This window comes from Nannobrachium achirus (genome assembly GCF_963921795.1).
Source record: "Nannobrachium achirus genome assembly, chromosome: 6".
In the NCBI taxonomy this organism is placed as follows: Eukaryota; Metazoa; Chordata; class Actinopteri; order Myctophiformes; family Myctophidae; genus Nannobrachium; species Nannobrachium achirus.
Genome location: NC_137815.1, coordinates 74,695,621 through 74,718,818, shown reverse-complemented (window position 1 = coordinate 74,718,818; position 23,198 = coordinate 74,695,621). Strand labels below are relative to the sequence as shown.

At 41.9% G+C, this 23,198-nt stretch overlaps 1 protein-coding gene across 2 annotated transcripts; it reads left to right on the top strand.

Moving 5' to 3' along the window:
• The first annotated feature begins 3,035 nt into the window (after nucleotides 1–3,035).
• Nucleotides 3,036–23,001, top strand: eif6 (eukaryotic translation initiation factor 6). Of its 2 annotated transcripts, XM_080727543.1 has the most exons (8): nucleotides 3,036–3,125; nucleotides 5,417–5,579; nucleotides 12,314–12,399; nucleotides 14,293–14,468; nucleotides 15,314–15,490; nucleotides 17,923–17,949; nucleotides 19,776–19,933; nucleotides 22,869–23,001. In XM_080727543.1, the coding sequence occupies exons 2-8, from the start codon at nucleotides 5,473–5,475 to the stop codon at nucleotides 22,876–22,878; spliced, it is 741 nt and encodes a 246-aa protein (XP_080583669.1). In that variant the 5' UTR covers nucleotides 3,036–3,125; nucleotides 5,417–5,472; the 3' UTR covers nucleotides 22,879–23,001. The 2 variants fall into 2 exon arrangements, with proteins under 2 accessions (XP_080583669.1, XP_080583668.1); XM_080727542.1 differs by lacking the exon at nucleotides 17,923–17,949 and having other exon boundaries at nucleotides 19,749–19,933.
• The last annotated feature ends 197 nt before the right edge of the window (nucleotides 23,002–23,198 follow it).

The window sequence follows — 23,198 nt, the reverse complement described above, 5'->3', positions numbered from 1 at the left end:
TTGGTTTGAATGAAAAGCCATGAATGAAAGTTTTTCTTCTTACTACTGCAATGTGCGCGCACACACACACACACACACACACACACACACACACACACACACACACACACACACACACACACACACACACACACACACACACACACACACACACACACACACACACTGCACATCTGTTATTATCCTGATCTCTCAAGAACAGACTTCTATGAAAGGAACAAAACAGCAGAGGGCGCTGTTTTCCCTTTTCTTTGATTTGACGATGACGCCGAGGATCGCACTGCAAGTAATATTTAGTGGTTCTCAAAGTGGGGTCCGGGGACCCCCAGCCCCAGGGGTTTTAAAAATAAATCTATTTTTAAACAGGATTCCTGGCTAATACCGTATTATGCCTGTAATGCATGTGTAAATAAAAAACAAATAAATACTTCCTACGGTTAATATGATATAAAATACCTTTCATTGGCTTTTGATTGATTGATTGATTGATTGATTGAAGACTTTATTGTCAGGTTGCGTAGGAAAAGGTACAGTTTCATGACGGTATAGTTCACTGGTACAAGGTCTACTAAAAGGTGATCCTAGAAAAGACTAAGCTTATTTCCATAGGAAACAATTGAAGTATCTCATATAACATTGAATGATGACAGACGGATAGAACACAGTACTGTACTAACTAACGACCCTGCAAGAGACCAGGCCGTAACTCCGCTCGCTCCGCCAAGCGGGCCAGCCTTCTTGGGGTCCTCGTCTGCTGAGTGGGGGGCTGGGGGGGGGGGGGGTCCTCGTATGCTGAGTGGGGGGCGGGGTTGGCGTCCCGGTTGGAGCGAACTGCCTCACTCAGTCCGCTAAACGTTACTACTATGCAGTAGATATAGTCAGGGGGAAAAAAAGAAAGAATAAACAAAAAACAGAAGGTAGCCTATTGTGGGGTTAGGTAAGGGTAGGGCTGGGCTAGGTTTGCATGGCACATGCAGGCTGGACAATCAATCAATCAATCAATCAATCAATCAATCAATCAAAAATAGATCTTTAAAGCGGACTGTCTATTTTATTATTCTCCAAGCTCTTTTTTTTGCCTATGCAGGCTATCTGCCTATTATATTCTAATCTTTTCCCCTAGCTTTGGATCAAGACTATCGTGAATTTTATACAACTTTGATGTTGTCAAATTATATTATACACATTTTAAAATACATCTATGATAGTCTTGATCCAAGGGTACCCCCCATTTAGAATATGTTTTTCTTTTTGAAGCGGTGAAAACCGCTTCCTATGAGTGGCTTTGTGTGTCCCACGCCCATATATGGTCATTTCAGTCCAGAATGAACAGGTTTTTTCAAAAACAGAATATCCGTTTAATTACCATATATGGTGATCTCAGTCCAGAATGAACAGGGTTTTTCAAAAACACAATGTATGTCACCTCATGTCCATATATGGTCACTCCAGGCCAGAATGAACAGTTTTTTTCTGTCCCGTACGTGCAGATTATCAGTCCAGAATGAATAGGCTTTTTCAAAAAGCAAAATGTGTGTCCCATGTCCATATATGGCCATTTCAGTTCAGAATGAATAGGCTTTATCTGTCCTGTACGTCCAGAATATATGTGTAGAGTCCCTCCCGGTCTGATGAATGGATACTTTGAGGATTGGTCAAGCTTCACATGATAATTTGGCCTTCAGGTTTTATCTGTCCTGAACATCCAATAGTTCTCACCTACTGCATCCACAACTAATGCTAATCCAACCAGCACAGACCGACTTCCCCATCACCTGTGACATACCCAGAAGAGAGGAGATCAGGAAAGCTGTACAACAGCTGAAAAATGGGAAAGCAGCAGGGCCAGATAACAGACCTGGGAAACTGAAATAATTATAGAGGGATGCAGTTGACAAACAACTAAGAGACCAGCAAGCAGGATTTTTTATATATATTTTTAAAACCTATTATACCGGCTGTCATACCGGCTCTCCAGACAATTCTATACTAAGATTCACCGCTTCACTTCGAACCGAGGTTTGATTTTTTTCTTTTTATATGTGTAAATGTGTATGCTGTAGGCTATTTATTTTCCAATCCTATCCTATTATTTATAATATTCTTATTCTTATAGGAGACATCCAGACCAAAACACATATAGGGTTAAATCTGCCTTTTATCATACCCCTTCATACCTGCTTTTGTCGATTTTTTTCATAGCTGCCCCTGTTGCTAGATTTCGGCTGCCCCTGTTGCTAGATTTTGCGGGCTCTCTCATAACTAACACAGTGGATTGTCCTTAGGCTAGTGCGGTTATTTCTTTAGCTTCAAAGTCAGAATTTTTTTATTGGATTGTGTTTACACAACATCCTGAGACCAACCACACCGCTGTTTTGACCTCACAGGCACCCTTACTTGTCAAACAGACCCCTCCCTCCCCTACCTTTCTAGGCTCTCCTCTCCCTGCTCTGGTGCAGAGCAGAAGCCGTTTGACAAGTAAGGGTGCCTGTGAGGTCAAAACAGCGGTTTGGTTGGTCTCAGGACGTTGTGTAAACACAATCCAATAAAAAAATACTAACTTTGAAGCTAAAGAAATAACCGCACTAGCCTAAGGACAATCAACTATGTTAGTTATGCGAAATCTAGCAACAGGGACAGCCGAAATCTAGCAACAGGGGCAGCTATGAAAAAAATCGACTAAAGCAGGTATGAAGGGGTATGATAAAAGGCAGATTTAACCTATATGTGTTTTGGTCTGGATGACTCCTTTATTATTACCTCAGGATGAATTGTCACTGCTGTGACTTGTGATCAAACTGATCATTCATGTGAAAAAATATATATAGAGAAAGGGAGGGGGGACTTGGGGACCACACGCACGCGCACACGCACAAGCACACTGTCTCCTATGACAACCCAACTAGCCAATCGGAGCGTCGCGGCCGTCTGGGGGATGGGATCCTATTTGACATGGCGTGGCGTGGCGTGGGTGGTCATTGGTCATAATCCATGACTGCGTCATGACGTCGATGCGGAAGTGAACACGTGAGTAAGCAGCAGCACGCATGTGAAGGACTGGACTGAAGACTGACTGGACTGAAGAGGGCCGCGACGATAAACAAGCAACTTCTGTCCTTCTTCAGGTAAACTTAAACATTGTACTGAGTATTGTTACATTATAATCTCTATGTTAACCTCCTAACGTCTCCTGGTGTCCGTTTGGATGGAAGAATGTCTGATAAACTAAACTGTGGTGGAAGTCTTAGTAAAAGCTACGCTAAACCAACCCGGTAGTTGCAGTCACTGAATGAACCAATGCTTCTTTAATAGCCTTCTTTATAACACAGGGGTCCTCAACCTTCTCAGGCTGTGTGACCTTCTTATTATAACTCTATGTGTGTGACCCACATTTGAATTGTGGACCCCCCACACTTCACAAACACTTGGAATTGTAGAAGTTGGGATTACATAAATTTTAGTTTGACTTGATCTGTTCCATTGAAAATAGCAGATCTACATGCTGATCTGTTCCATTGAAAATAGCAGATCTACATGCTGATCTGTTCCATTGAAAATAGCAGATCTACATGCTGATCTGTTCCATTGAAAATAGCAGATCTTCATGCTGATCTGTTCCATTGAAAATAGCAGATCTTCATGCTGATCTGTTCCATTGAAAATAGCAGATCTTCATGCTGATCTGTTCCATTGTGAAAATAGCAGATCTACATGCTGATCTGTTCCATTGAAAATAGCAGATCTTCATGCTGATCTGTTCCATTGTGAAAATAGCAGATCTACATGCTGATCTGTTCCATTGAAAATAGCAGATCTACATGCTGATCTGTTCCATTGAAAATAGCAGATCTACATGCTGATCTGTTCCATTGAAAATAGCAGATCTTCATGCTGATCTGTTCCATTGTGAAAATAGCAGATCTACATGCTGATCTGTTCCATTGAAAATAGCAGATCTACATGCTGATCTGTTCCATTGAAAATAGCAGATCTACATGCTGATCTGTTCCATTGTGAAAATAGCAGATCTACATGCTCACAACGCCTCAAGCAACGTGAGACGTTGTGAGCATGTAGATCTGCTATTTTCACAATTGCTGACTCTAATATTTGGCAACTTGATCAATATGTTGGACCACAGGTACTCAATCTAAAAACGTTAAAGTCCTTAAATTGTCACCTGCAGATACCATGTGTTATACTGTACGTTGGTCTGTTTACTGTTGAGTGAGAAAACAATGTCAACATTTAGCTAAACATCTGGGGACCCCCAAAAAAATAATTTGGGGACCCCTCTGGTGGTCCCGACCCACAGGTTGAGAACCACTGCTTTATAACACGCTGCAAGGCGCTGTGAGCTTGTAGATCTGCTATTTTTTTGCAAAGAGGTTTGGTGTAGAGGGGAAAAATAGAGTGAAAGTTTATTAAGTATTGACGGTTCAAGTGGTTAAATATCTGAGAACACAAATTGACATGAATCCAAAATACACTGACTAGACTATATGGTATATGTATGGGTTGTGGGGGTCCCTGCTTCATCTCTATCTTGACTAAGGGGTCCCTGCTTCATCTCTCTCTCAACTAAGGGGTCCTTGGCCTGAAAGCGTTGAAGACCCCTGAACTAAAGGAACCCACAGCTACTTGACGATTAGGTGTCACACAACATATTTGATTGAAAGATGTAAAATCAATGGTTTCTTCCTAAATTCTTCCCAAAATGGGAGGTAAACATGAATTCCTAGCCTTGCATGATGGATCACTACTAAATGCATTTGATTGAGTCTGACTTTTACTTAGTATCATAGTTTTGCAAATGTAAAAAATCTATAAAATGTCTGACATATGATATGACTGACATATTTAATAAGTGTATTTTACAATAAACTACAGCCAATCTACAAGCTCACAGCATGTTGTGCTGTGATTGTGTTGTGAAGATCCTCTATTTCTTAAAACGTTTCTCACCATGGAGACAGTTATATGACAGTTATATGACAGTTATATGACAGTTATATGACAGTTATATGACAATTAGATGACAGTTAGATGACAGTTAGATGACAGTTATATGACAGTTATATGACAGTTATGACCATTATGTTAAATAATTGTGGTGATCTCAAATAAAAGATAATCGTGCACATTATGTCATATTTGTGACAGTCTTAACTCAACCTCTGCCAAAAAAATACCCCTTTGTACCCCTTCCCTGCCATGCCCGAGGAACCCGAAGATTTAATAAGCTTTAATAAAAAGTAAAACATTTTTTTTTATCGAAGCGGAACTAAAATAGGGCTCCTCGGCCGTAAACTACGAATGAGTTAAGTGTGTTTGCTTGTAGATTTGTTCTTTTTGGCAAGCGACACACCGTCTGGAGATGGAGTGTAGACCCAGCTTTCTCTTCTTCTCATTTCAGGATCAAAACATTAAATTCACTGCTGCAGATTCATCCTCCTCATCATCATCTTCATCATGGCGGTTCGAGCTGCGTTTGAGAAGAACAATGAGATCGGATGCTTTGCCAAGCTCACCAACACCTACTGTCTGGTGGCCATAGGAGGCTCTGAGAACTTCTACAGGTGAATGAATGAATTGGTCACTTTTGGATTAGTTTAGTCTTTATAATAATCATTGGTCTTAAACCTCCACAGGTGGGGGCCTTAGTGTGTTTTCACTTAACGTTATCATGTCAAGGACTCCCAAAATTGATCTGTGTTTGGCCGCAGACCCCCATCTGAAAACATTTTGCCAGGGTAAATGGTAAATGGTGCATTTAGATAGCGCTTTTATCCAAGGTGCTTTACATAGCCCAGGGTCCCTGGAAGAGAAGAATATTCATGCTAAAAACAGTATTTTATATTATTCAAAAATAGCAGTTGTACCAGCTTGCGGCACGGTGAGCTTGTAGATCTGCTGTTTTTGTAAAGCCAACAGATAAAGTGGTAAAAGTGATTGTGATGCTATATTAACTCATTTAGCTGGGGACCCCCTGGGGACCCCCTGGGGTCCCTGCCCTGAATAATGTCAAAATCCCTGCTCTATAAACAGAAGGCTACAGTATCAGTGATGTTAATAGGTTTTCAAAGTAATGGGTCCCGGGACCCACAGGTGGTCATTCGAATGAGTCCCAGAAAAAAATTATGGGTCCCCAATTTGGGTCCCCATTTTATTTATTTTTTGCATTGTGAGCTTTTAGATCGGCTATTTATAAAATGTTTGCCTCTATCTTATATTATTTTACAATTAGGCTAATGTTTGGACATTTTTGATAGTATAGCTAGTTTTAGCTTGTTGATTACTTTGGTGCAAAAATGGTATTTTTTTTTCTTTTCTTGGGGTAATAAAAAAGGTACTTTTCTCAAGTACTGTACGTACAAGTACAATTTAAGGTACTTTTACTTTACTGGAGTATTTCCAATTTTCATTACTTTTACTTCTACTCCACTACATCTCAGAGGCAAATATTGTACTTATTCCACTACAATTATTTGAAGACTTTACTAGTTACTTTGAAAAGTATAGCCTACATAACCACTTCAGCCATGGCTATTTTCAAAGGATATTATTTGGTAACATGTGATACAGAATAATTGTGCATAATGAGTACTTTTACTTTTAGTCCTAAGTGTAGCCTATACTTTTACCCAAGTACATTTTGAATTCCGGACTTTTACTTGCAGTATAGATACTTTTACTTAAGTAAAACATTTGAGTATACTTTTCTCACCACTGTGTATGGAGAGACCACGACGTGATACTATGAGAACGTGGAGCGCTCGGGATAACGGCTGTTGTAAATCACAGATAATTAGTTTCTCCGCTTTGAAAATCAGACGTCTTTTTATGACTTAATGAGTTTATGACCCTCTGCCAGCCTCACTCTCTGCCTCAGAAGAGCAGCCGGCAGTAGCTTTAGCATAGCTAAACGTATCAACTGCAGTGTAGAGACGTCACATTTCTGCGCCTGTGGGGGAACACGTTCTGTGGGGGAACCCTTTTTGGTGTATCACCTGACACGCTGTGCCACTATGGTCAGAGAGCGGCCCGGTGCTACGCTAAAACTCAGGCACCCATTGAATTCTGTGACCATGCAACGGCGCATAAAATGGATTCAAAACACACACTGTCGTTAGTTCTATCGTCTGTTTTAAGACTTTCTACGCGGATTTCATTTGTGTTAACGTAGGGTAACGTAGCATGCCTTCACCCATGAACAATGGTGGCGTCTGTGGACTTTTTAAAATATGTATTTTTTCGCGACGTGGTAAATTATTTTAATGCGTCCGTGGGACCCAAGGACAATGACGTGAATGCGTCTCTAGGCAACGTGAATGCGTCAGAGACGCGGGACGCGCACGTAATGACGTCACTGCAGTATTGATAACACAAGCTATGATACCATGACATCCACTCACAATATCTCATCCGCTCACTGTAAACACGGTTGCCAGGTGGGACATGTTAAAGTATCGTTACCGGAGGCGTATCGTATTTGTCAAACATGGTCATACACAGTAAAGGTGGAGGAAGATGGATCACCGGTGTAAACATGGTCATACACAGTAAGTGGTGGAGGAAGATGGATCACCGGTGTAAACATGGTCATACACAGTAAGTGGTGGAGGAAGATGGATCACCGGTGTAAACATGTAAACATGGTCATACACAGTAAGGGTGGAGGAAGATACATCACAGGTGTAAACATGTAAACATGGTCATACACAGTAAGGGTGGAGGAAGATACATCACAGGTGTAAACATGTAAACATGGTCATACACAGTAAGGGTGGAGGAAGATACATCACAGGTGTAAACATGTAAACATGGTCATACACAGTAAGTGGTGGAGGAAGATGGATCACAGGTGTAAACATGGTCATACACAGTAAGGGGTGGAGGAAGATGGATCACAGGTGTAAACATGTCATACACAGTAAGGGTGGAGTAAGATAGATCATAGGTGTAAACATGTCATACACAGTAAGATAGATCATAGGTGTAAACATGTCATACACAGTAAGATAGATCATAGGTGTAAACATGTCATACACAGTAAGATAGATCATAGGTGTAAACATGTCATACACAGTAAGATAGATCATAGGTGTAAACATGTCATACACAGTAAGATAGATCATAGGTGTAAACATGTCATACACAGTAAGATGGATCACAGGTGTAAACATGTCATACACAGTAAGGGGTGGAGGAAGATGGATCACAGGTGTAAACATGTCATTTCACAAAAATAGCACATACTGTACCTGGACCTGACTGTAATAAAAGCCAGGACTTGGACTGGAAAGCTACTGTACCTCATGCAAAGTTTTGTTATGTGGTGAAAATATTATAGTGTACATCAGGGGTTCCCATACTTTTTTGTCTCAGGGCACCCCATAACTATTTGTTTTAATCCGAGGCACCCCTACATTATAATTTTCACTCCCAGCACCTTATATTTATAGCATATCGTCGTTGTCGGGTGGAAACCGTTTGTTTTGTATTTATCATCTGAAATATGTACTAAACTAGTGAAAACAGCAGATCTACAAGCACACAACGCCTCGCATCGTGAGGCGTTGTGTGAGTTTTGTGTGTCAGTCTTGTATGATGAAGCAGGGCTTTGCTTTACCAAAAGACGTACACATTTGAAACTTGGAGATACGAGGTTTCTGCCTGACAGTGACAATATTTTAGTGATTATGTTGTGAGGAAAACGTTGAGATAACAGCCATTTTGGTTAGAACTGACTGAAAATAACTTTGTACTTAAAACTTTGTACTTAAAATGATACTAAATATTTTTTCAAGTGTCCAAATAATGATCTTGCGGCACCCCTGAACTGCCGTCACGACACCCCAGGGTGCCCCGTCACCCACTTTGAAAACCCCTGGTGTACATAATTATCATACATCTCGCAACACTTGACGGCAATGCCTGAATATACAACTTTGTGTACTCTGATCAACGTGGTCAGCTCTTAAAGGAGTAGTTCACCCCCAAAATGACTTTTTTTCTATTGATTACTCCTGCCATGGAGAGTAGAGTTCAATAATATTTTTGGTTTTTTGTCACATTCCTAAGACAAAAATTTGATTCGAGTAAATTTACCCCCATTGATTCCGGATGGGGACCCGTTTCGAAATGGGTCCCCATCCGGAACGAATGGGGGTACATTTATTGTTACCACATTTTTGTCTTAGGAATGTGACAAAAAACTAAACATATTATTGAACTTTAGTCTCCATGGCAGGAGTAATCAATAGAAAAAAAGTCATTTTGGGGGTGAACTACTCCTTTAAGCTCCGGTTAGCTGAGCTTATTCCTGCTGCTCTGTCAGTAATGTTGTTGGCAGCGTCTCTGAGCTGTCAGGCGTTCCGTGAAGCGTGGAGATTGGATTTTGCTGTGCTGGTAACTTTCACCTTAACAATTGAGATGCCCTGTACCTACTGTATCTCTATCTTCATTAAAGTCTCTATCTTCATTAAAGTCTCTATCTTCATTAAAGTCTCTATCTTCATTAAAGATAGCCATTAATGTAAAAGAACACCCCGTGGGGTACTTAATCCCGCTTCAGATGAATCCCACTTTAAGATGAAAGTACTGTATTATATATACAGCCATTACTGACAAGCAATGAGGAGAGGAGATTGCCAAAGTGGTCAAGTGGATTTTCTTTCTCCCACTGGAAGCTCGCAAGACAAGAGTTCTTTCTCCCACTGGTAGCTCGCAAGACAAGAGTTCTTTCTCCCACTGGTAGCTCACAAGACAAGAGTTCTTTCTCCCACTGGTAGCTCACAAGATAAGAGTTAGGGTTAGGGTTAACCCTAACCCTAACTCACTGGTAGCTCACAAGACAAGAGTTAGGGTTAGGGTTAACCCTAACCCTAACTCACTGGTAGCTCACAAGACAAGAGTTAGGGTTAGGGTTAACCCTAACCCTAACTCACTGGAAGCTCACAAGACAAGAGTTAGGGTTAGGGTTAACCCTAACCCTAACTCACTGGAAGCTCACAAGACAAGAGTTAGGGTTAGGGTTAACCCTAACCCTAACTCACTGGTAGCTCACAAGACAAGAGTTAGGGTTAGGGTTAACCCTAACCCTAACTCACTGGTAGCTCACAAGACAAGAGTTAGGGTTAGGGTTAACCCTAACCCTAACTCACTGGAAGCTCACAAGACAAGAGTTAGGGTTAGGGTTAACCCTAACCCTAACCCTAACTCACTGGTAGCTCACAAGACAAGAGTTCTTTCTCCCACTGGTAGCTCACAAGACAAGAGTTCTTTCTCCCACTGGTAGCTCACAAGACAAGAGTTAGGGTTAGGGTTAACCCTAACCCTAACTCACTGGTAGCTCACAAGACAAGAGTTAGGGTTAGGGTTAACCCTAACTCTAACTCACTGGAAGCTCACAAGACAAGAGTTAGGGTTAGGGTTAACCCTAACCCTAACTCACTGGTAGCTCACAAGACAAGAGTTAGGGTTAGGGTTAACCCTAACCCTAACTCACTGGTAGCTCACAAGACAAGAGTTAGGGTTAGGGTTAACCCTAACCCTAACTCACTGGTAGCTCACAAGACAAGAGTTAGGGTTAGGGTTAACCCTAACCCTAACTCACTGGTAGCTCACAAGACAAGAGTTAGGGTTAGGGTTAACCCTAACCCTAACTCACTGGAAGCTCACAAGACAAGAGTTAGGGTTAGGGTTAACCCTAACCCTAACTCACTGGTAGCTCACAAGACAAGAGTTAGGGTTAGGGTTAACCCTAACCCTAACTCACTGGTAGCTCACAAGACAAGAGTTAGGGTTAGGGTTAACCCTAACCCTAACTCACTGGTAGCTCACAAGACAAGAGTTAGGGTTAGGGTTAACCCTAACCCTAACTCACTGGTAGCTCACAAGACAAGAGTTAGGGTTAGGGTTAACCCTAACCCTAACTCACTGGAAGCTCACAAGACAAGAGTTAGGGTTAGGGTTAACCCTAACCCTAACTCACTGGAAGCTCACAAGACAAGAGTTAGGGTTAGGGTTAACCCTAACCCTAACTCACTGGAAGCTCACAAGACAAGAGTTAGGGTTAGGGTTAACCCTAACCCTAACTCACTGGTAGCTCACAAGACAAGAGTTAGGGTTAGGGTTAACCCTAACCCTAACTCACTGGAAGCTCACAAGACAAGAGTTAGGGTTAGGGTTAACCCTAACCCTAACTCACTGGAAGCTCACAAGACAAGAGTTAGGGTTAGGGTTAACCCTAACCCTAACTCACTGGTAGCTCACAAGACAAGAGTTAGGGTTAGGGTTAACCCTAACTCACTGGTAGCTCACAAGACAAGAGTTAGGGTTAGGGTTAACCCTAACCCTAACTCACTGGTAGCTCACAAGACAAGAGTTAGGGTTAGGGTTAACCCTAACCCTAACTCACTGGAAGCTCACAAGACAAGAGTTAGGGTTAGGGTTAACCCTAACCCTAACTCACTGGAAGCTCACAAGACAAGAGTTCTTTCTCCCACTGGAAGCTCACAAGACAAGAGTTCTTTCTCCCACTGGTAGCTCACAAGACAAGAGTTAGGGTTAACCCTAACCCTAACTCACTGGTAGCTCACAAGACAAGAGTTAGGGTTAGGGTTAACCCTAACCCTAACTCACTGGAAGCTCACAAGACAAGAGTTAGAGTTAGGGTTAACCCTAACCCTAACTCACTGGAAGCTCACAAGACAAGAGTTGCTGCCAGCATGATTTACAAATATATTCCATTCTGTGGTGGTGGACATTCTGATTGAAATCCTTAATCTGTGATCGTGTGATATATTGTTATTAACTACGACTATGTGTGATATATTGTTATTAACTACGACTATGTGTGATATATTGTTATTAACTACGACTATGTGTGATATATTGTTATTAACTACGACTATGGACTCAGGAAGACGATTCATTGAGTCTTTTTCTAAACTTACTGTACAGACGGAATCGTCTCTAGTAGGGATGCTAAGATTGATCGATACGGATCGTACAATTGATGGCTGAAATCGTGATGTATCGTTTAGTGATGTATTGTTCACTGCTTGTCGGAATCGTTTCTCATGTAGTATTTAATTCATTCTATGCTTTGTTTCTGAGCATCTTCAACTGTTTACAGCAGCTGTGACCCTAACCCTGACCCTAACCTGCCACTATTTCATTGTTTACATTTTGTTTTACTCTTGCCGTGAGTGTCTTTGAAGTGAATGCACCCTAACATGCTACCTGTGTTGTGTTGTTGACAGTGAAGTGAATGCACCCTAACATGCTACCTGTGTTGTGTTGACAGTGTGTTTGAGGGGGAGCTGTCAGAAACCATCCCAGTGGTCCACGCCTCCATCGCAGGCTGCAGGATCATAGGACGGATGTGTGTAGGTGAGTATTCAATTCAATTTTTTTAAAGTGTCAAATCATAACAAGTTATCTCAAGACACTTTACATAGGCTAAAGAGCCATGAGAGAGAGAGAGAGGAGAGAGGGAGAGACAAGGGAAAGACAGAAGCATACACTGATCATAGGATGTGTGTAGGTGAGAATGACTGAAGCATAGGCTGTGTCATGTCTGCCCTGTGAAACTTCAAAGCCTAAAAGCCAAACAGAAATGTAATTATCAACGACAAAAACACAATTAAATCGTTAATCGCCAATTATTTGAGTGACAATTAATCGTCATGTAAAATGTCATATCGTGACAGCCCTACTGAAGCATACACTGAGGGATGATAGTTTTAGTCCGCAACGGAGGCACGCCGTCTCAAGTGAACTGGAGCCACGCGAGGCCTGCCGAGCCAGCGGGTCGCTGGGAAGTTTGTTTGAGTCGTTTGAGTTTCATCCCGATTGGGACGGAATAGTAAATATTGTTTTTGGGGACTGCTTTTTGGCCCAACTGCCACTCAAAGTGACTACTGGGCTGCTATATGTCTGGCAGACTGGCTTGAAGGGTGATGTCTCCCACGTGTCATCAGCTCAGGCTGAACAAACCCTGAATAAAGGACAATGCAACAGTTTACTCAGTACTTTAGCACAGTGGGGTTCTGTACCTTTTCAAGCCGTGACCCCCCCCCCCCCCCCCCCCCAAAAATAATCCTATCTGAACTGACGCCAGGCGTTTTGAGCTTGTAGACTGGCTATTTTCAAAATGTTTGCCTCTTTCTTATATTATTTGACAATTTGGCCGATGTTTGAACATTATTTGACAATTTGGCCGATGTTTGAACATTGTTATTGTATAATGTGTTGATGACTTGACGCAGTAATGGCCTTTTTCTTTTCCTGAAAGGTCCTGGAAAAAATAGCTATGCATTGTTCTTTGATTTTGTTAATACCTCTGAAATGACAAATTAAACATTGACCAAATTGTCAAACATTAGAGGCAGAAATTGTGAAAATAGCCGATCTACATGCTCACAACGCCTCGCAACGCGAGGCATTGTGAGCTTGTAGATCGGCTATTTTCACAATAAAACCGTGTTATACAAAATTCCTCAAATCTTAGTGCTCGTCAGGGTGGAGGGGTCCCCAGTTAAAATATGATTATTTCGGGGGTCACGGCCTGAAAAGTTTGAGAACCACTGGAATACACTACCTGTTTTTGGGCATTGAGCATAGGAGTAAGCCACTTGTTATTGAGCTGAATTATTGTTATATAGTCCTGGAAATGGGGTTAAATATTCTGGAAAAGTTTTGTAAATGAATTGGTAAAGATGTGTGTGAACCCTGTATGTGTGGTCTCTCCAGGAAACCGTCACGGTCTGCTGGTCCCCAGCACCACCACGGACCAGGAGCTCCAACACATCATATAACATAGCTGTGACATAGCTGTATAACACATCATATAACATAGCTGTGACATAGCTGTATAACACATCATATAACATAGCTGTGACATAGCTGTATAACACATCATATAACATAGCTGTGACATAGCTGTATAACACATCATATAACATAGCTGTGACATAGCTGTATAACACATCATATAACATAGCTGTGACATAGCTGTATAACACATCATATAACATAGCTGTGACATAGCTGTATAACACATCATATAACATAGCTGTGACATAGCTGTATAACACATCATATAACATAGCTGTGACATAGCTGTATAACACATCAGGAACTAACCCTGTATGTGTGGTCTCTCCAGGAAACCGCCTCTAATGTAAATGCTGTCCTCTCTCCAGGAAACCACCTCTAATGTAAATGCTGTGGTCTCTCCAGGGTAAAGATGTGATGGTAATGTAAATGCTGTCCTCTCTCCAGGAAACCGCCACGGTCTGCTGGTCCCCTCCACCACCACGGACCAGGAGCTCCAACACATCAGGAACTGCCTGCCCGACACCGTAAAGATCCAGAGAGTAGAGGAGAGGTTGTCTGCTCTGGGCAACGTGGTGTCCTGTAACGACTATGTAGCGCTGGTTCACCCTGACCTGGACAGGGTAATGACCTCCTAATACTAACCCTAAACCTAAACCCTAACCCTAAACCTAACCCTAAACCTAAACCCTAAACCTAAACCCTAACCCTAACATCCAGAGAGTAGAGGAGAGGCTGTCTGCTCTGGGCAACGTGGTGTCCTGTAACGACTATCTAGTGCTGGTTCACCCTGACCTGGACAGGGTAATGACCTCCTAATACTAATAATATATATAATATACTATATAATAATAATAATATAATATAATAATATACTAATAATACTAATAACCTGGACAGGGTACATGAGCTCCTAATACTAATAATATATATAATATACTATATAATAATAATAATATAATATAATAATATACTAATAATACTAATAACCTGGACAGGGTACATGAGCTCCTAATACTAATAATATATATAATATACTATATAATAATAATAATATAATATAATAATATACTAATAATACTAATAACCTGGACAGGGTACATGAGCTCCTAATACTAATAATATATATAATATACTATATAATAATAATAATATAATATAATAATATACTAATAATACTAATAACCTGGACAGGGTAATGACCTCCTAATACTAATAATATATATAATATACTATATAATAATATAATATAATAATATACTAATAACCTGGACAGGGTACATGAGCTCCTAATACTCCTGTCATGCTGTTTCACAAATCACATAATCAGACTCGGTCATAAGATTTTATTTTGCCTTAACCCATGCTCTCTCTCTCTCTCTCTCTCTCTCTCTCTCTCTCTCCCTCCCTCCCTCCCTCCCTCCCTCCCTCTCTCTCTCTCTCTCTCTCTCTCTCTCTGTCTGTCCAGGAAACAGAGGAGATCCTGTCAGACACCCTGAAGGTGGAGGTTTTCCGTCAGACGGTAGCAGAACAGGTTCTGGTGGGTTCCTACTGCGCCTTCTCCAACCAGGGAGGTCTGGTCCACCCCAAGACCTCCATAGAAGACCAGGATGAGCTCTCATCACTGCTCCAAGTCCCCCTGGTGGTGAGTGACCATAATTATACAACTTTATTTGTGTAGCACTTTTTTAAACAATCTTACAAAGTGCTTGAACAATCAAAAACAAGCAGTAATCAAACAGCAGAAATGCAATAATAAAAACAACACAATAAAACTTAAGTTAAAGTAAAAATAAAACGACAGTTACAATTTCAGGCAGCAGAACAATACAATATGTCTAAAGGGGGATAAAAAACAAAAGGCCATTCTGTAGAAGTGGGTTTTAAAAAGGGATGTTGTTAGCCTGAGTTCTGTTTTACACTGTTCCACAATGTGGGGGCCTTAACAGCATGGATTCAGTGTCCTGTCCTGTGCTGGCTGTCTGTGTGTGTGTGTGTGTGTTTTACATGTAGTGTGTTTTACATGTGTGTGTGTTTTACATGTAGTGTGTTTTACATTTGTGTGTGTTTTACATGTAGCGTGTCAGAGAAAGAAGAGACGTTGTCCCTGGCCAGCCCACCAACCCTCTGGGAAATGTTAATATCGAAACTGATGCTGATGTTTGTTTTTTAGTTTTTTAAGCCACATAACACACAGCATTTCCTGCCGTATGGATATGGTAGCCTCTGTATCCATATGATTATTGGCAAGGAATACAACGGATATTGCCGTATCGATTAATTGAATACAACCCTAAGATAGATGTGCTACCATTGATAGATAGATGTGCTACCATTGATAGATAGATGTGCTACCATTGATAGATAGATGTGCTACCATTGATAGATAGATGTGCTACCATTGATAGATAGATGTGCTACCATTGATAGATAGATGTGCTACCATTGATAGATAGATGTGCTACCATTGATAGATAGATGTGCTACCATTGATAGATAGATGTGCTACCATTGATAGATAGATGTGCTACCATTGATAGATAGATGTGCTACCATTGATAGATAGATGTGCTACCATTGATAGATAGATGTGCTACCATTGATAGATAGATGTGCTACCATTGATAGATAGATGTGCTACCATTGATAGATAGATGTGCTACCATTGATAGATAGATGTGCTACCATTGATAGATAGATGTACTACCATTGATGGATAGATGTGCTACCATTGATAGATAGATGTGCTACCATTGATAGATAGATGTGCTACCATTGATAGATAGATGTGCTACCATTGATAGATAGATGTGCTACCATTGATAGATAGATGTGCTACCATTGATAGATAGATGTGCTACCATTGATAGATAGATGTGCTACCATTGATAGATAGATGTGCTACCATTGATAGATAGATGTGCTACCATTGATAGATAGATGTGCTACCATTGATAGATAGATGTGCTACCATTGATAGATAGATGTGCTACCATTGATAGATAGATGTGCTACCATTGATAGATAGATGTGCTACCATTGATAGATAGATGTACTACCATTGATGGATAGATGTGCTACCATTGATAGATAGATGTGCTACCATTGATAGATAGATGTGCTACCATTGATAGATAGATGTGCTACCATTGCTAATTTTCGATTTTGAATCTGGAAAAGTAACAGTTTTGGAACATATGAGGTTTCCACTCGACAGAGACTTAAAGGAGTAGTCCCCCCCCCCCCCCCCCCCCCCCAAATGACTTTTTTCCTATTGATTGTCACGCCATGGAGAGTAGAGTTCAATAGTAATTTTAGTTTTTTGTCACATTCCTAAGACCAAAATTTGATTCGAGTAAATTTAACCCCATTGATTCCGGATGGGGACCCGTTTCGAAACGGGTCCCCATCCGGAATCAATGGGGTTAAATTTACTCGTACATTTATTGTTATCACACTTTTGTCTTAGGAATGCGACAACAAACTAAAATTATTATTGAACTCTAGTCTCCATGGCATGACTAATCAATAGGAAAAAAGTCATTTTGGGGGTGAACTACTCCTTTAAATAGGATTGTGGCAGGCCTAGCACAACATATGAACGGCAGTTTTGAAAGTGGTTCCCCTTCCCTGATAGGCCGGTACAGTGAACAGAATGTGTTCCTCTCCTCTGATAGGCTGGTACAGTGAACAGAATGTGTTCCTCTTCCCTGATAGGCTGGTACAGTGAACAGAATGTGTTCCTCTTCCCTGATAGGCTGGTACAGTGAACAGAATGTGTTCCTCTCCTCTGATAGGCTGGTACAGTGAACAGAATGTGTTCCTCTCCTCTGATAGGCTGGTACAGTGAACAGAATGTGTTCCTCTTCCCTGATAGGCTGGTACAGTGAACAGAATGTGTTCCTCTCCTCTGATAGGCTGGTACAGTGAACAGAATGTGTTCCTCTTCCCTGATAGGCCGGTACAGTGAACAGAATGTGTTCCTCTCCTCTGATAGGCTGGTACAGTGAACAGAATGTGTTCCTCTCCTCTGATAGGCTGGTACAGTGAACAGAATGTGTTCCTCTTCCCTGATAGGCCGGTACAGTGAACAGAGGAAGTGATGTCATCATGGTATATGTGTTCCTCTTCCCTGATAGGCCGGTACAGTGAACAGAGGAAGTGAGGTCATCATGGTATACGTGTTCCTCTCCTCTGATAGGCTGGTACAGTGAACAGAATGTGTTCCTCTTCCCTGATAGGCTGGTACAGTGAACAGAGGAAGTGAGGTCATCATGGTATTAGGCCTGGGGCGTTATGGACATTTTGTTACCGCGATTACCGTCTTCCCATTTACCGCCGGTACTGCGGTAATTACCGCACCCCCGTATCTATTAATTAAGGTTCGGCGATAAGCCAAAATATTGCAATCATCTTCCCAAAAGTCGCCTCTCCACAGTGGAGAGGAGACACAGCCTGACTGCCCGAGTTATACTTCTCCGTACAGCACAGCGGGTCTGGCTTTCAAAGGAGCAGATCTACAAGCTCACAACACATCGCATCCGCGACGCGTTCTGAGCTTTTAGATCTGTCGGGTTACCATAGTAACGTAGGCTAGCTACTTGGGCTTTTCAGACACAAACAGCAGTGTGAACAAACCAGAAGAGGAAGGGTAGTCAGATCGTGTACAGTGATTCTGTAAACTCACGTCATGTCTCAACTCTCAAATCGCAGCGATTGAGTGCTGCTATATACAGGTTTTAGTTACAAGACTTGACAGAAAAGGTTATAAAATCGCCGACGCACGGGGCACAACGTGCGACGCGGTGGAAAAAGTAAAATAGTTTCATTTTCGGTTTTAGTCCACGCGGCCCGCGCTCCGCCAGTAATCCGTATGAATAAAAAAAGATATGCCACAACACAAGGTATGTATGGGGCTGTTAAGTATGACATCATTTTGTAGGCAGAGGAGAATTTCTGCCCCCAGTTTCCGTGAATCTTTTTACTATTTTTACTATTTACACATTTTTCTTCTCTTTGTTGTTGAAAGGAAAGTGTTAGAATTATACTTTAGTTGTTATTTTTGTCTCGGATCTGTTGAAAATAGCGAGGGACAGAAAATGCTCTGGGGGCAGATTCTCCTCTGCCTACAAAATGATGTCACGGCTTAAAAGCCCCATTAACATCCTTGTGTCGAGTGGATTACAGAGAAAGTTTATGCTGCTCCGTCATAGAGTTGTGCTCCGTACTCTACTGCCCTGGCTGTGCACTGTGTGCAGGTGACGTATGTGGCTTCCAACGTGTGGTACACGGCCCAGAGCAGAGCGGCATGGAGCGCATGCGGTCCTCGCTTCTCCCCCGTTTTAAAACTCGCTTGTTTTCCAATAAAAAATAGACCTTTTTTTTTTTTTTTACCGCGGTAAGCACAATGACACCGCGGTAGACCTCGGTATACCGCGGTACGGCGGTACGGCGGTTACCGCCTCCAACCCTACATGGTATATGTGTTCCTCTCCTCTGATAGGCCGGTACAGTGAACAGAATGTGTTCCTCTCCTCTGATAGGCTGGTACAGTGAACAGAATGTGTTCCTCTCCTCTGATAGGCTGGTACAGTGAACAGAATGTGTTCCTCTCCTCTGATAGGCTGGTACAGTGAACAGAATGTGTTCCTCTTCCCTGATAGGCTGGTACAGTGAACAGAATGTGTTCCTCTCCTCTGATAGGCTGGTACAGTGAACAGAATGTGTTCCTCTCCTCTGATAGGCTGGTACAGTGAACAGAATGTGTTCCTCTCCTCTGATAGGCTGGTACAGTGAACAGAATGTGTTCCTCTCCTCTGATAGGCTGGTACAGTGAACAGAATGTGTTCCTCTCCTCTGATAGGCTGGTACAGTGAACAGAATGTGTTCCTCTCCTCTGATAGGCTGGTACAGTGAACAGAGGAAGTGAGGTCATCGCAGCGGGCCTGGTGGTCAACGACTGGTGTGCGTTCTGCGGTCTGGACACCACCAGCACTGAGCTGTCCGTCATCGAGAGCGTCTTCAAGCTGAGTGACGACGCACAGCCTTCTGCCATCGCTACGACCATGAGAGACTCTCTGATTGACAGGTACAAACCCTACACCACCATGAGAGACTCTCTGATTGACAAGTACAAACCCTACGTGCCCCTCTTATACCGTAGAAATCAGGGGCTAACCCATTTAGAAGGGGTACACATTGTTGTGTATCATTATTATGTGCTTTAACTCTTGAAAAATAGCAGATCTACAAGCTCACAGCGCGGCACCGCGAGCTTGTAGATCTGCTTGTAGATCAGCAATCTGGCCAGCCATCGTCAAAGAAAAGGTCCTTTTCACTCAACTGGAGCTCAGTTAGTCTGTTCTTGAGAGACTACTATGTCAGTGGTTCTCAAACATTTTCATGTGAAGGACCCCCAAAATGATAGTTATTTGGCCACAGACCCCCATCTCAAAATATCTAGTTCCAGGGACCACCCAGAAGCAAAATTTAAAAAAGAAAAAGAAAATACATATATTCAAAGATTTGCCCACATTTTCATGACGTTTTCAAAAATAGCAGATATACAAAGCTCGCAGTGCTGCGCTGTGAGCTTGTATATCTGCTATTTTCACTGGTTAAAGCATTCAATAATTCTAGGCCTGAATGGGTTAAAGTTCTCAGTCCTGGGGATTCCATAGGGTCTGTTTCTGAGACCAGTGCAGATCCATAGATTCCATAGGGTCTGTTTCTGAGACCAGTGCAGATCCATAGATTCCATAGGGTCTGTTTCTGAGACCAGTGCAGATCCATAGATTCCATAGGGTCTGTTTCTGAGACCAGTGCAGATCCATAGATTCCATAGGGTCTGTTTCTGAGACCAGTGCAGATCCATAGATTCCATAGGGTCTGTTTCTGAGACCAGTGCAGATCCATAGGGTCTGTTTCTGAGACCAGTGCAGATCCATAGGCTCTTTTTCTGAGACCAGTGCAGATCCATAGGGTCTGTTTCTGAGACCAGTGCAGATCCATAGGGTCTGTTTCTGAGAGCAGTGCAGATCCATAGGGTCTGTTTCTGAGACCAGTGCAGATCCATAGATTCCATAGGGTCTGTTTCTGAGACCAGTGCAGATCCATAGATTCCATAGGGTCTGTTTCTGAGACCAGTGCAGATCCATAGATTCCATAGGGTCTGTTTCTGAGACCAGTGCAGATCCATAGATTCCATAGGGTCTGTTTCTGAGACCAGTGCAGATCCATAGATTCCATAGGGTCTGTTTCTGAGACCAGTGCAGATCCATAGGGTCTGTTTCTGAGACCAGTGCAGATCCATAGGGTCTGTTTCTGAGACCAGTGCAGATCCATAGGGTCTGTTTCTGAGACCAGTGCAGATCCATAGGGTCTGTTTCTGAGACCAGTGCAGATCCATAGATTCCATAGGGTCTGTTTCTGAGACCAGTGCAGGTCCATAGATTCCATAGGGTCTGTTTCTGAGACCAGTGCAGATCCATAGATTCCATAGGGTCTGTTTCTGAGACCAGTGCAGATCCATAGATTCCATAGGGTCTGTTTCTGAGACCAGTGCAGATCCATAGGGTCTGTTTCTGAGACCAGTGCAGATCCTCAAAACATAAATAAATAAGGGGAGGTGTAGCGATGGCTGCGATGTGAATGACAAGGTGGTCAACATGCTAGTCATGTGATCTCCAAACTAAACAGCAGTTATAATTTCAAGATCAGAGTATTTAAATTGTCCAGACTAGCATAGAATACAACTGAACTTCAGAAGATACTTCTATAAAATGAAGCATGGATTCACACACACACACACACACACACACACACACACACACACACACACACACACACACACACACACACACACACACACACACACAGGCAGTTCAGATCTTCAGGTAAACACCCCAGATATTGTTGCACGCGTCACGTTTCAGACATCACATATTGGGACAAGGTATGAAAAAATAAATTCAGTCTTGGTATTTGTTTTGGCTTTTAACCCCTGAGAAATCTGAACACCAGAATGCAACCAAGTACATGTTCTGTACTTGAACGCAATTCTGAGGTATTTTTGCTTTCTTCAGTATTTACAACTTTTAACTTCTACTCCATCATCATGACATCATCATGTCAGGATGAAACGCATTGTGAGCTTGTAGATTTGGCTATTTTGAAAATATTTTTTTCATACATTTTTAATTTTGTACTTTTACTCAAGTACATTTTGAATACGGTACTTCTACTTGTAACGGAGTATATCTGCATTGCGGTGTTGATACTTAGTAAAACATGTGAGTAGGCGACGCCTTTCATCACTGCTGATCAAACTGTGGATTTGAGTGTACATCATTTTCTGTTGTATAATAATAATAATAATAACAGGTTTCCCACAGTCATGAAATTCCTGGAAATATTTTGAAATTAAAAAACATATTTTTCCAGTACTGGAAAAGTTTTGGAATTGATCAAGGGTCCTGGAAAAAAATAGCTATGCATTGTCTTTGGTTATTGATTTTGTTAATACCTCTGAAATGACAAATTCAACATTGTCCAAATTGTCAAATATTAGAGGCAGAAATTGTGAAAATAGCAGATCTACATGCTCACATGTTGTGAGCATGTAGATCTGCTATTTTCACAATAGAACCGTGTTATACAAATATTCCTCAACTCTTAGTGCTCGTCAGGGGGGGGGGGGGTCCCCAGTTAAAATATGATTATTGTGGGGGTCACGGCCTGAAAAGGTTGAGAACCACTGGCATACACTACCTGTCTTTGGGCACTGTGCATAGGAGTAAGCGACTTGCTATTGAGCTGAATTATTGTTATATAGTCCTGGAAATTGGGTTAAATATTCTGGAGAAGTTTTGGAAATGAATTGGTAAAAATGTGTGGGAACCCTGTAATAATAACAGGCTTCATTTGTAGATCTTACATTTTCTGTTGTGATGGTTAAAACATGAGTACATTTTAACCCTTTACCCTCCTTCTCCCCCCCCCCCCCCCCCCCCCCCCCCTCACAGCCTGACATAAACGCTGCCCTGCTGTTTGGAGGATTTGAGCTGCGACGTCGTCTGGCCGGTCAGGGTTAGGGTCTGAGGCGTCTGGCCGCTCTGAGAGACGGACGGATGAAACAACAAGCTGCAACAACAAGACCTTTAAAAGCTTGGGACCTTAAAGAAATTATCATATCAAACTTCCATCGCATGGCGGTGTCACTTGACAAAATGTTTGGCTAGTGACACCGTCATAAATCATAAATGAAGCTTCTTCTCCTATCAAAACGCCTCCTACCAAGACCACCTTATGTGTTTTTTTTTAACCCATTTAGGCCTAGAATTATTGACTGCTTT